The 13,467-nt window shown below is 46.7% G+C and overlaps 1 protein-coding gene across 2 annotated transcripts in view; it reads left to right on the forward strand.

The window, feature by feature from the left end:
- SLC39A11 (solute carrier family 39 member 11) overlaps positions 1-13,467 on the forward strand; it is a 366,580-nt gene that overhangs the window by 339,580 nt on the left and 13,533 nt on the right. For both annotated transcript variants that reach the window (XM_040436819.1, XM_040436820.1), the window contains exon 7: positions 9,622-9,691. In XM_040436819.1, the coding sequence (XP_040292753.1) occupies positions 9,622-9,691 (70 nt within the window). The remainder of the gene's footprint in view (positions 1-9,621; positions 9,692-13,467) is intronic.

The following is a 13,467-nucleotide window of genomic DNA, read 5'->3' on the forward strand; positions in this document are numbered from 1 at the left end:
TTGATGCCTTCATAGTCATGAAAATAAAGAAAACTCTTTGAATGAGAAGGTGTGTCCAAACTTTTGGTCTGTACTGTATGTACGTACTGTACACCTAGATCCAGCAGTGTGCCCAGCTCCTGATGTATGCCCCAGCTATAGACCTGGACCCAGCAGTCTGCCCGGCTCCTGATGTATGTACGTACTGTACACCTGAACCCAGCAGTGTGCCCGGCTCCTGATGTATGCCCCAGCTATAGACCTGAACCCAGCAGTGTGCCCGGCTCCTGATGTATGTACGTACTGTACACCTGAACCCAGCAGTGTGCCCGGCTCCTGATGTATGTACGTACTGTACACCTGAACCCAGCAGTGTGCCCGGCTCCTGATGTATGCCCCAGCTATAGACCTGGACCACGCACTGTGCCCGGCTCCTGATGTATGTACGTACTGTACACCTGAACCCAGCAGTGTGCCCAGCTCCTGATGTATGCCCCAGCTATAGACCTGGACCCAGCAGTCTGCCCGGCTCCTGATGTATGTACGTACTGTACACCTGAACCCAGCAGTGTGCCCGGCTCCTGATGTATGCCCCAGCTATAGACCTGGACCACGCACTGTGCCCGGCTCCTGATGTATGTACGTACTGTACACCTGGACCACGCACTGTGCCCGGCTCCTGATGTATGTACGTACTGTACACCTGAACCCAGCAGTGTGCCCGGCTCCTGATGTATGTACGTACTGTACACCTGAACCCAGCAGTGTGCCCGGCTCCTGATGTATGTACGTACTGTACACCTGAACCCAGCAGTGTGCCCGGCTCCTGATGTATGTACGTACTGTACACCTGAACCCAGCAGTGTGCCCGGCTCCTGATGTATGCCCCAGCTATAGACCTGGACCCAGCAGTCTGCCCGGCTCCTGATGTATGTACGTACTGTACACCTGAACCCAGCAGTGTCCCCGGCTCCTAAAGTATGTACTTACTGTACACCTGAACCCAGCAGTGTGCCCGGCTCCTGATGTATGCCCCAGCTATAGACCTGGACCACGCACTGTGCCCGGCTCCTGATGTATGTACGTACTGTACACCTGAACCCAGCAGTGTGCCCGGCTCCTGATGTATGTACGTACTGTACACCTGAACCCAGCAGTGTGCCCGGCTCCTGATGTATGTACGTACTGTACACCTGAACCCAGCAGTGTGCCCGGCTCCTGATGTATGCCCCAGCTATAGACCTGGACCACGCACTGTGCCCGGCTCCTGATGTATGTACGTACTGTACACCTGAACCCAGCAGTGTGCCCGGCTCCTGATGTATGCCCCAGCTATAGACCTGGACCCAGCAGTCTGCCCGGCTCCTGATGTATGTACGTACTGTACACCTGAACCCAGCAGTGTGCCCGGCTCCTGATGTATGCCCCAGCTATAGACCTGGACCACGCACTGTGCCCGGCTCCTGATGTATGTACGTACTGTACACCTGGACCACGCACTGTGCCCGGCTCCTGATGTATGTACGTACTGTACACCTGAACCCAGCAGTGTGCCCGGCTCCTGATGTATGTACGTACTGTACACCTGAACCCAGCAGTGTGCCCGGCTCCTGATGTATGTACGTACTGTACACCTGAACCCAGCAGTGTGCCCGGCTCCTGTGCTTTCCCCTTAATGTAGACTGGTTGCTGCACCTGTTCTTACTGGTAATAACACTGGTAGAACCATTTTTGTGAACTGGTCCTGCAGGTCTCCAGTCTTGTGCCGTGGAGCTTTATCAGCTTGATCTTATTATACTGCCGAAGAATTTTATGTGAACCTGACACTGTGACTAAACCAAGGACTATTACCAAGTGACAAGCAAGTAGCTGAGTCTGAGATGTTTGTAATGCTAATTACTCCACCGGCGTCCATTTCATACTAATTAAATTCCTTTAATGTGTGCATGATAATTGCATGGGAAAGGTCAGTGTAACCTTTGCATCTTTGGTTGGCTTGTGACTCATATTCCCATGAAAGTCTGTCTGGTAGACAGCGCCTTATGTCACCTTCCTGATGTTGTGACGCTTCTGGGTATCTACCCCCATATGTCTCACGTCTGACTTCTCCTGGTTTATGATTGCGTCCAGCTAAAAATAATTTCCGAGGGTTGCCATGAACATAGTAGAAGCACTGGACCCAACTTGTATGGGCGTACAGGGTTCTTCTCCAAGCCTAACACAGAGGAGCGGAATGACCCCTGGTCCATCCAGTCTACCCTCATATTAGTTGGATCTTTGTATAGATATATGTTCATCCCAGGCAGGTTTACAGTCACTTACTGATGATTTTCCAACCACATCTACTGGAAGTTTCTTCCAAGCATCTCTTCTTTCACCTATCGATGTGCCATACATGTCCCAGATGGGCCAACCTGTTTGCCTGTCTAGGTATGTTTCATGCTTCGGGCACGTCACCTTTTTTGTAGGCATCTTTGGACTTATTCTGTAGGTGAGGTCTCCAGAATTGACCCCAGAGGTGGTCTCTCTAGAGCACTGTACAGCTGGAGCACAGTCTCCCACTTTCTACTGGTGATACCTCTAGCTGTGCAGCCCAGCATCCTACTTGCTTTCCCTCCTGTCTGGCCAGAGAAATCAAAACCCCTAATTTAGGGATGTCCAACCTGCGCCCCTCCAGCTGTTGCAAAACTGGAACTAGCAGCACGCCCTGATAACTTTAGGCTTGTCCAAACATGATGGAAGTTGTAGTTTTGCAACAGCTGGAGGGCTCCAGGTTGGACATCCCTGCCCTAAATCATTCTCTTCCGAAGAAGGATCTGTGAGCATGATTCTGGACTGGAATGTATGAGTTTACTTGAGTTTCTTTTCCTTTTCCGACTGCCCCCCCGTTCCTCCTCTGTCAGCAGTCAGAGCTGCACTGAAATACATTGTCAGGACTGCTGTTCTGCGCTAACATAATGGAGAGGACTCTGGCAGTGGGGGAATGGGGAGCAGTAGGAAAATAAAATATAGTGATCCTGACTCCTTATCTGCACTGATTCCCGTTAAAGGGGTTATCCAATCCTATAAAAAGCTCGCCCATATGCCGGGCCCCCCACACTGAATATACTTTCCTGGCTCCCCACGTCGCTTCTGGTACCCGCACCGCCGCTGCTGCTCCTCCCTGTGCGCGGATGAAAACATCCGGTGTCGGGGGTGAGCAGTCAATGGCAGACGAGCCTCCGTTGTACCGCGTGTGACGCTAGGGAGGCTTGTCCCCGTCCCCGCCTGCCATTGGCTGCTCCCCCCGCCAGATGTTTTCATCCACGCACGGGTGGAAGCAGGAGCGGCGACCAAGTATATTCAGCGGAGGGTGGGGAGGGGATGTCCGGCATATGGGGGGAGATTTTATAGGATTGGATAAGCCCTTTAAGGGTTCTGCTTTCTGGTAGCATCAAAATATGAGGATTTTGTCCTCATTATGTCAAATACATAGATACTAGACTGTAACAAAAGATATGTGTAAAATTCAGATACCACCCGCCTCCACCTCAGACCCCTCTCCAGCGCTTGCTCTGTAACTTACTGCGCTAAGATATTAAAAGCCGGGGGGCGTGGCCTAGCGGAGTATGTGAGTGGACGTGCGGCACGGAGCTCCTCTGCTACCTCGGCCATTTATCCGGATAAACTCCTGAATCCAGTTGATTTTTTAGGTATACCCTATCAGTAGAACCGCGGAGGATTCATCTGCGCTGGTGTGAAGGCGAAATCCGAGCACCATGACCCGCAAAAAAGAGCAGAAAAGTTTGGAGAAGGAGAGCCAAGATGGCGCTGGCGCCACTCCGGGACGCCCAGGCCGCGTCATGGATCTCCAGAAAGGTGCGGCAGCTAAGCTAGAGAAATATGCCCGGCTGTCATCTGAGACCCCTGTGAAAAACACCCAGAGAAGGCCTGCAACTAAAGGTGGGCTATCTGAGGAGGACTCTGATATTGAGGGACATGATCCTGGAGACATTGTGGCGGCAAGATCTAGCCGTTTTGACATCCTGGCTACTGTGAGTGACTCCCTAGCCCCAGCAGCACATGATTCTGATACAGAGGAACCTACCTTGAGGGATGTCATGAAGGCTATATCCAGGTGTGGCAGGTCGCTTAACACCCTTAACATGCAGGTGGGGGCAATTAAGGAGGATATCTCCATAGTAAGACACGATATGCGGAAGTTAGCAGACCGCACGGCTGCCCTGGAAGGTCGGATGGGTGAAATGGAGGATACCATAACACCTCTGAATGCAAGCATGAGGAACTATTCCATGAGACTGGATGCCATTGCTGCTAAGCAGGATGATCTCGAAAACAGATCCCGGCGAAACAATGTGCGTGTGGTGGGGGCACCGGAGAAAGTGGAAGGGGGAAACCCAACTGAATTTTTTGAATCCTGGCTGAGGGACAACTTTGGCGCAGACGTCCTAACCCCTTTATTTGCTGTGGAAAGGGCTCACAGGGTCCCTATGCGTCCGTTACCACCAGGTGCCCCGCCGAGGACAGTTCTGATCAAAATCCTGCATTTTAGAGACCGGGACATTATTCTGAGAAAAGCACGAGAAAAGCCAGATCTGTCAGTGGATGGACATAAAGTAGCACTCTTCCCGGATTATTCCCAAGAAGTCCAGAAGCGGAGAGCTAAATTTGCGGATGTGAAGAGACGTTTAAGGGCGCATGGGGTGTCATACTCAATGATGTACCCGGCCAAGTTGCGTGTAGCTGCAATGGGGAACACGCATTTTTTCGAGGATCCCAAGGAGGCGGCAAGATGGATAGACCGACACGAGAGGCAGTTGGCGGCGGATCATGAGTGACACAAATGTTGAGGAGAGCTGTGGTGTTTACTGAATCAGGTTATATGATTGATGTGGCCTGGTTGTGTCTGGGTGTGAATGCTCAGAAATGCTGTTAAACGGGATGTGGATATGTAAATGGAGATTCTGTTGTAATGTCATTGGAAAACATAATGTTAGGGGTATAATCTTCACTTATTCTGGTCACACTTATGTCTGTCCGAGGAGCAAAGAGAGGGGAGGTTCTGTGCACACGTTTAATGTGCTCATTGTATGGTAATTGTATACCCACGTTCTGTTATATCGGGTAGGAACTACTCCTGTCTATCTGAGACAAAAGAAGAGAGTTTAGACACTCGTCTGCCTTTAATAGCGGGTTTTGTGTTTTCTTCCCACAGGCCTTTTATAGGTGATATAGTGGGGCCCGTTATAGAGGTGGCCGTAGTGTTAAGTACTAACGTTTACAATGTTGAGGGGGTTTTTTTCAGGGAGGGGGGGAGGGAGGAGGTTATGTTTTATTTGAAAGCACACACTGTATATGAACGTAAAGGTATTGGTCTGCTGACTGTATGTAAGATGGGCTACTGCTGTATAGGCTCACCGGGTGCTAGAAACCTAATAGATATATTTGTGTACTTCCTGATATCTAAGTATGGCGGGGAGGGTTAATGTGCTCAGTTGGAATGTGCGCGGGGTTAAGGATGTCATAAAAAGACGAGCAGTTATGGATTGTTTAAATCAACATCAGCCGTTGGTCTGCTGCATGCAGGAGACTCATCTCACCTCTGACCAGATTCATCTGCTTACTCCTAAGTGGGCAGGACATTGCTATCATTCCACTTTCTCGTCCTATGCAAGGGGGGTGAGTCTCCTGATACACAGATCAATTGCATTCTCTTGCATCACTAAAAAAGTAGACAAAGAGGGGAGGTACGTGTGTTTACATTGTGTGATATATGCAACTACTTGTATTCTGGTGGGTGTGTATATCCCGCCGCCGTATTCACCTGGGGTGCTTAGAGAAATATTGCAATTTATAGCGGATATGCCTGACGCTCCTGTATTATTAATGGGGGACTTTAATAATGTTATTAATTATAACTTGGATAGGATGGGGGTGGGTCAAGCTTCCCATACAAATGGAATATCTCCTTTTGGAGTTTTGATGCAGGAGGCTATGATGTTAGATTTTTGGAGGCTAAAGAATCCATCTGTGAAACAATTCTCTTGTTGTTCAAGTACTTATAATTCACTATCTAGGATCGACCTCATTGTTGGAAATGCACTTATGGGGCAGTATATGGGAGCCATACAATATCTGCCGCGCAGGGTTTCAGACCACTCACCGGTGGTAGCGGCGCTGGACTTTAGTGCATCACGTAAACGTGGTGGTGGGGGTTGGAAGTTTAGTCCTTACTGGCTGCCTCTCCTGCCGGATGCTGGGGGAATTGGTGTAAAACTGGTAGAATTTTTCCAAATTAATCTTCCGTCCGCGTCTAGATTGATAGTATGGGAGACTATGAAGGCATTTTTGAGGGGTCTGCTCATTGCAGAAGTCAATAAAAAGAAATCTGAGTCTAGAGCGCGCACGCAGAAGTTAATTGCGGAATTGGAAGGAGCAGAAGTAGAATATATTTTGAGACCACAGGAGGAGACTAGGGATAAATTGAAGGAAGCCCAGCAGAAATTAAATGACCGGTTATTAGAACAAGCAAAAAATAAACGTTTTTTCCAGAAGCAGTCCTTCTATGAGGAGGGGGAGAGGGCAGGTAGACTTTTGGCATTGGTATCTAAGGCTCAGTTGCAGTCTACGTACATTGCGGCCCTAAAAGACGTACATGGTGTTGTTCAGAAAGAACCGCCTAATTTGCTCCAGGTCATGCACTCATTTTATTCTACACTGTATAAATCACGGCTGAGTGTTTTAGACACAGAGATCGATCTTTTTCTGCAACCCCTGAAATTAGGCACGTTATCAAATGAACATAGGGCGCAGTTGGATGGCCCAATTACCATGCAGGAGTTGGAAACCGCATTAAAAACAATGTCCAATAATAAAGCCCCAGGTAGGGACGGCCTGCCGGCTGAAGTATACAAGCGATATTCTGACATTTTACTTCCCCAGTTGCTGGAGGTCTGTAATGAGGCTAAGCTGCAGGGACGGCTCCCTGGATCCATGAATGAAGCAGTCATTGTTCTCTTGCCTAAACCAGGTAAAGATATACTTGAAGCCGAATCCTACAGACCCATTTCTTTACTCCCAGTTGATGTTAAACTTTTAGCAAAGGTGTTAGCAAATCGTCTGAACTCAGTGATAACTACTCTAATATGTCAAGATCAAGCAGGTTTTATGCCAAATATGTCAACAGCGGTTAATATCAGGCGTCTGTTCCTGAATATTCAAGCAGCATGTCCACACCTCGACCGCGGCGGTCGCATCTCTTGATGCGGCCAAAGCGTTTGACAGTGTGGAATGGCGCTATTTATGGCTAGTGCTCAAGAAAATGGGTTTTGGAGCCGAATTTATTTCCTGGGTTCAACTGTTATATGCATGTCCTAGAGCGACTGTGAGGGTTAATGGCGATTTGTCTGACCCATTTATGCTTTTTAGAGGTACGAGACAGGGGTGTCCACTGTCGCCGTTACTTTTTGCGGTGGCAGTGGAGCCCCTGGCAGAGGCACTGAGAATGTCAGCTACGGTCAAAGGTCTCCAATACGGACATAGAACAGAAAAAGTGGCGTTATACGCTGATGATTTGCTCCTATTCATAGATGACTGGAGGACTTCTCTTCCTGCTGCGATGGAAATCATTAATCGATTTGGGACCATGTCAGGATTAGTCATCAATTGGTCAAAATCCGCCCTACTACCCCTAGATAGTGAGAGTACGAGGCCCTTATCTGATACAGGAGGGTTGCAAGTAGTGTCATCCCTAAAATACTTAGGAGTGTGGGTTACTACGAATCTGAATGATTATGAGCGTCTGAACTTAGTACCAATGCTAGGTGAATTCAGGATGAAGATAAAGGCCTGGAGCAAATTACCTTTGTCAGTCATTGGTCGTGCCAACCTCTTGAAAATGATACTAATGCCAAAACTCCTATATCTCCTTCATAACGCGCCGGTTTGGATTCCGTTAAGGTTCTTTCATACTATAAATGCAATTTTCAGAGACTTGATTTGGAGGGGAGGTGTGCCGAGGATTAAACTTTCAACCCTGCAGAGACTTAAAACACAGGGAGGTTTGGCGGTGCCAGATCCATGGTCCTACTATATTGCAGCCCAGTTGCAACATCTTAGGGGATGGGGAGACGAGTCTAGACTGAATAGTTCAGGCCGTATTACTCAGCATTTAACATTACGCACTTGCTTATTGTCTGCTTTGGAGGATGGATCTTTTAGTTCCCATGGTGCTCAATACCCTGTGTTATCCATGATACATAAAATATGGTGGAAAGCTAAAGAGAAATTGAATATTTCGGGGTATATTACACACACGCCTATATGGCCAAACCATTTATATCCTGAATTGGATAAGGTTAGTGGAGTACAGCAGTGGAGTCAATATGGGCTGAGTAAGATGGCTCAACTGTTTGTGGGTGGGGCACTGAAAGGTTTTGAAGTGTTAAGGCAGGAGTTCAGCATCCCCCATAGATGTTTCTATGTATATCTACAGTTGAGACATGCTATTCAGACCCAAGAAAAGAGGGGAAAGATACGGCAGGCAGCTAGATGTGTTATCAATGAATATACTGCACGAGCAGGGACCACTGGTGGGGTGATTTCCCTTTATTATAGCGCGCTCAGGGAGGAGATTGATAAATCCAATCCATTACAGCTGTATGACAAATGGAAAAAGGATATTGAGGGCTTGACGGAGGAGAATTGGGAGAAGACACTCAAGGATTTACCAACATTGTCACTGAGCGAATCTTCTAGGATTTCTCAATTGTATCTTCTACATAGGGTTTATAGAACACCTACATTACTGTTAAAAATGGGCTATAGGAATGATGATAAGTGTCCACGTTGTAATGTATCGGGTGCAAACTTGATCCATTTAATGTGGAACTGCCCACGGTTAAGGAGGTATTGGGTGGAGGTAATGGAATTCATCAATAGAGTCTTTCAGGTGGATTTGGAGGTTAACCCGTTAATTTGTTTAATGGGCCTTGTGGAAGTGCCTAGGGCTATGGGAAAAAGGAGAATGGCTATTAAGAGAGTACTATACCAGGCAAGAAAGTGTATAGCATTTCACTGGATAGATGAGATGGCGCCCACCAGCCAAGAAGTAGTGAATAGGGTACATGCATTGATTAAATTGGAGGAATATGTCTACTTGAAAAGGGACTCAAAAAAAAAATTTGAAGCAGTTTGGTCTCCATGGATCTCATATTATGAGCTGTCTTAGAGATGACTGTATACTTTGAATGGAATGAAAGGTTTAAAGGATAATTGATATGGGTGAATGGTAGACTGTTGGATGATGATTGATATTCAAATGCTTACGTCATAGAGTTATGTGTGGATAATAAGAATCTATGAAGTTATACGGTCCGCCCCAGAAGATGAAAAGGTGATGCCTTAAAAAAGAATACCATGAACTTGCATTTATGGACCATACCTTGAACTCTTCTTTCAAGTGACTGTGCTTTGGGAAAGGGGGATGGGATGGAGGGTGGGGGGGAGGAGGGGGGAGGGGTTATAGTTGTGTATTTGTTTAATGCACTTTCTTGTAAAACCAAAATAAAAATTACTTGATTAAAAAAAAGATATTAAAAGCCGTTCTCTTCTGTTAAATCATATTCCTTTTTTTTTTTTTAGAGGGCCTGGCAGTTGGAGTAGGATTCGGTGCCATTGGAAAAACCGCATCAGCAACCTTCGAGAGTGCAAGGTAACACTGTCCTTATACATGTGATGACGTATATCACCTGCTCCAAGCATGAAGAAGAGAGACAAATGATTACAGATATAATGCCAGTTAATCCCCTTAAAAAATGAATGGAAAGCAGGGCGCTTCTATCTGGAGGTGCTGGGAGACAGTGTCTACCATGCACGCTCACTCCCTACCGGTCCCGGCAGGGAGCCCATCTCTTTAATAATAAGTGTACATACAACGTCTTTCATTCACTCCTTTTAATAATTTACCCAAGGAAAGTTTTTGGCTTTAAAGAGAATTTCTTCATCAAACTGGCGTTCAATCGTGTAAAGCACGGCTTACAGTAGTGGACTGAAGACATTAGCGCCACTGATGGGAATTAGCATATGGTTCTAGATTTCTATACCTCTCGTGCTCTTGTGTGAAATCTCCCCCACTCACCTCCCGAATTCTCTTTGGTGTCACTCAGCAGCTCTGATATAATAATGGGGACAATACTGCTGCCAGTGCTCGCCGGCAGCTGGTTATTGCAGATCGGTAGGTCGCTAATCAGGTCAAACTGCAGGGACATGATGGGGAGGCAGCCCAGGGTACCCCTATAAGTGCACCAGGGGTTTACTAGCAGTGCAGTCAGCTGTATTGGACAACTTTCATATGTGACTGAGGTTTAGCACAATTCCCCACTGACCCCCAAGTAACTCTGTTGGGGACAATAGAGGGGACACGGTATCTATGGAGTGACGACGCTTGGTTCTTGCCAGACAATATGGACTAATGAATAAACCCCACTGCAGCCCCCATTCACCTTGTGTGGCGTCTAACCTCTGCGATGGCACTAGAGGTGACACAGGGACAATATAGGGACATGGTGATATGCAGGTGGAGGTGTTCACACTCAGATGAGAGGATTTCTTGTAGATGACGCTCTGCAGGTTTCACATGTTTTATGATCACTGATCTCCCATTATTCCGGTCACTCGGACTTTCTGATGCCCCCACCCTCGGTGTGCTATCCATTACCGCGGGGTGCAGGCTGCCTGCGTACACGACGTTCTGTGTCTGAGTTCCCTCTGAGAACAGGTGGGATGTATGGGACAGCTGGACTCGGATTCAGTTACAGAATCATCTGGCACCACAGTCATACGTGCAGGTTAACCCCTGTGCTGCTGGAATGATATCTGCCTCCACCTGGCAGTAGTGGAGATCCACTGGTCAGCCAGATCATGGGGCTAACGTATTGTAGGAGCAGAGATATTAGGAGAGAAGGAGTGCACAGGTCAGCCCCTCGCACCCGTAGCCTCTTACCGTGGATTTATAGGGGAGTATACAGTGTGCGATACTGAACTTAGTTTACATTTACAAGACTTTCCCCCTAGCGGTATCCATATGTGGCTCAGATCCATAAAGATGCTCATCTCCCTGTCTACTGTACGATTTGTGTATGTCTGCTGCCACCAGGTGTTCAATTCTGGTTACTGCAGGCTGACCATTATTACTTGTAGAAATCAGTGAGCTATGGCAGCAGTGTGCAGAAATACGTATATTACTGTCTGCTCCCTGTCACTGATGCATTCCCAGTCTGACAACAGCTTTCATGGTATTACATGTTTGCATTGCACTGTGCGTGTAGTGTCCAGGAGTCCTGTGCTCTAGCTTATAACACATCAGGTAGAGGGGAGCAGTCCTGGACAGTGGTAGGGGTTGTAATCCTAAATGTGTCATCACTAGTGTTCAGCGAATCGAAGTCCACTGATCCGAATTTCAGGGAAAATTCAATTTGCCGTGAAGCCGAATTTCCTTGTGCTTCGTGGCGAACAGATTTTTCCTGAATGGCGGTAAAAAAAAAAAAAAAAATTCATACTTACCTCCTCCGTTTGAGCGCGAAGAGCGGCCGCCGCCATCTTGATTGACGATCTCGCACAAAATACCGTGTATAGGCTGCCCTATTTGCGGACGACCTCATTCTTTTTTTAAATAAACCTAAAGAACAGGTAATGACAATTTTTGAGGAACTCGAAAGGTTTGGTACATACTCAGGATACCGAGTTAATTTTGCAAAATGCGAATTGTTAATGTTATGTCCTGATACAAAAAAAACTCAGCTCTGGATAGAAAAACTCCCGGTAACCAAGGCCAAATCGCATATTACGTACTTGGGCATCAAGGTGGGAAAGCAGCCTCACTCGCTGTATCAGCTGAACTTTCCGGCATTGATTGCTAAGATATTAGCAGATCTAGATAGATGGATCAACCTCCCGCTTTCTTTGATGGGACGATGTCACCTCATAAAAATGATGGGGATGTCCAGATTACTTTATCCGCTGCAGACCATTCCTCTTCTACTTAGACATGCAGATGTACAAAGATTGGAAAAGGGATTCACAAGGTTTCTGTGGAGAGGAAAAAGACCACGTATTTCCCTAGACAAGTTAAAGTTGAGAAAAGAGCATGGGGGACTAAATTTCCCTGATGTAAGGGGCTATAATTTGACCTGCTTGAGCCGTCACCTACTTGACTGGGCTAACAAAACCTCCTATTATTCTAATCTGAAATTAGAAGAGCAATTGGCCTCACCTTCGGACCTTATGGCTTTGGTGCACACGAGTATACCCAAGCTCCCAATATTCATTAGGAGATCACTCATGTTAAGGGACACGATCCTTACATGGAAAATTCTGAGGAAGCAGTTCCAACTGTGCTATCAATTTTCCAAGCATTTTCCGTTATCTCATAACCCAGGATTCCAAGCGAGTGACAGCAGCAGATTAATAGATATGTGGATCCAGAAAGGGTTAACTAAGGCAAGGGGACCTGTTCAGAGAAGGGGAGAATAGATGGGCCACCTTACAGGAACTAGAGGAGAAATGGGACTTACAGAAGTCAAATTTTCTGCCCTATATACAGATTAGGAGGTATAGTGAAAGCCTAGTGAACAGGGCTGTGGAGTCGGTAGATAAATGGTCCGACTCCTCAGTTTTTGGTAACTCCGACTCCTCTGTATTTAATATGCAAATGTATTTTATAGTATAAAATACATTTGCATATTAAATACAGAGGAGTCGGAGTTACCAAAAAATACATTTGCATATTAAATACAGAGGAGTCGGAGTTACCAAAAACTGAGGAGTCGGACCATTTATCTACCGACTCCACAGCCCTGCTAGTGAAGGATTTGACCAGGGAGTGGAATAAGAACGAGTTTGATATATTCCTCAAGTCCACAGGCAGGTCCACAATTACTTCATTATATCATTCACTTAGGGACAAATGGAGAGCTAAGGATAGGAAAAAGATATTCGATAAATGGAAAGTTTGGTTGGGGGAGGAAGATATATATCCCCACATATGTGCAGGGTTAGCTGACTTGTATCGATCGGTTACTAACGAGCAATGGCGTGAGACGCAGTTCAAAATACTTCATCATGCAATATATGGTTTTAATATACCAGCTAGACAAGGAGATACAGATAGGTTGATAGCCTGCCCCAAATGTAAGCTAGCGGGGTCAGACTTGTTTCATGGGCTTTGGGCGTGCCCGCTGCTTGAGGATTTCTGGGCGCAGATGAGTAAAATTTTGAATGACATCAGCAGTTTTAAAGGGAAAATGTCTCCAGTGCTGGCCATCACCCACACAATCATCCAATCTAGCCCAACAACAGGGGAGGGCAGAGAGTGTGGGGCTTCACATCTAACTTTACTAGGCCATAAACTTCTGATGGTGGCAAAGCGTTGCATATTAAAGTTATGGTTAGAACCAAAAATCCCATCAAGGGACATGGTTGTCTCTCAAT

Source organism: Bufo bufo, chromosome 6, assembly GCF_905171765.1.
Source record: "Bufo bufo chromosome 6, aBufBuf1.1, whole genome shotgun sequence".
NCBI classification, from domain to species: Eukaryota; Metazoa; Chordata; class Amphibia; order Anura; family Bufonidae; genus Bufo; species Bufo bufo.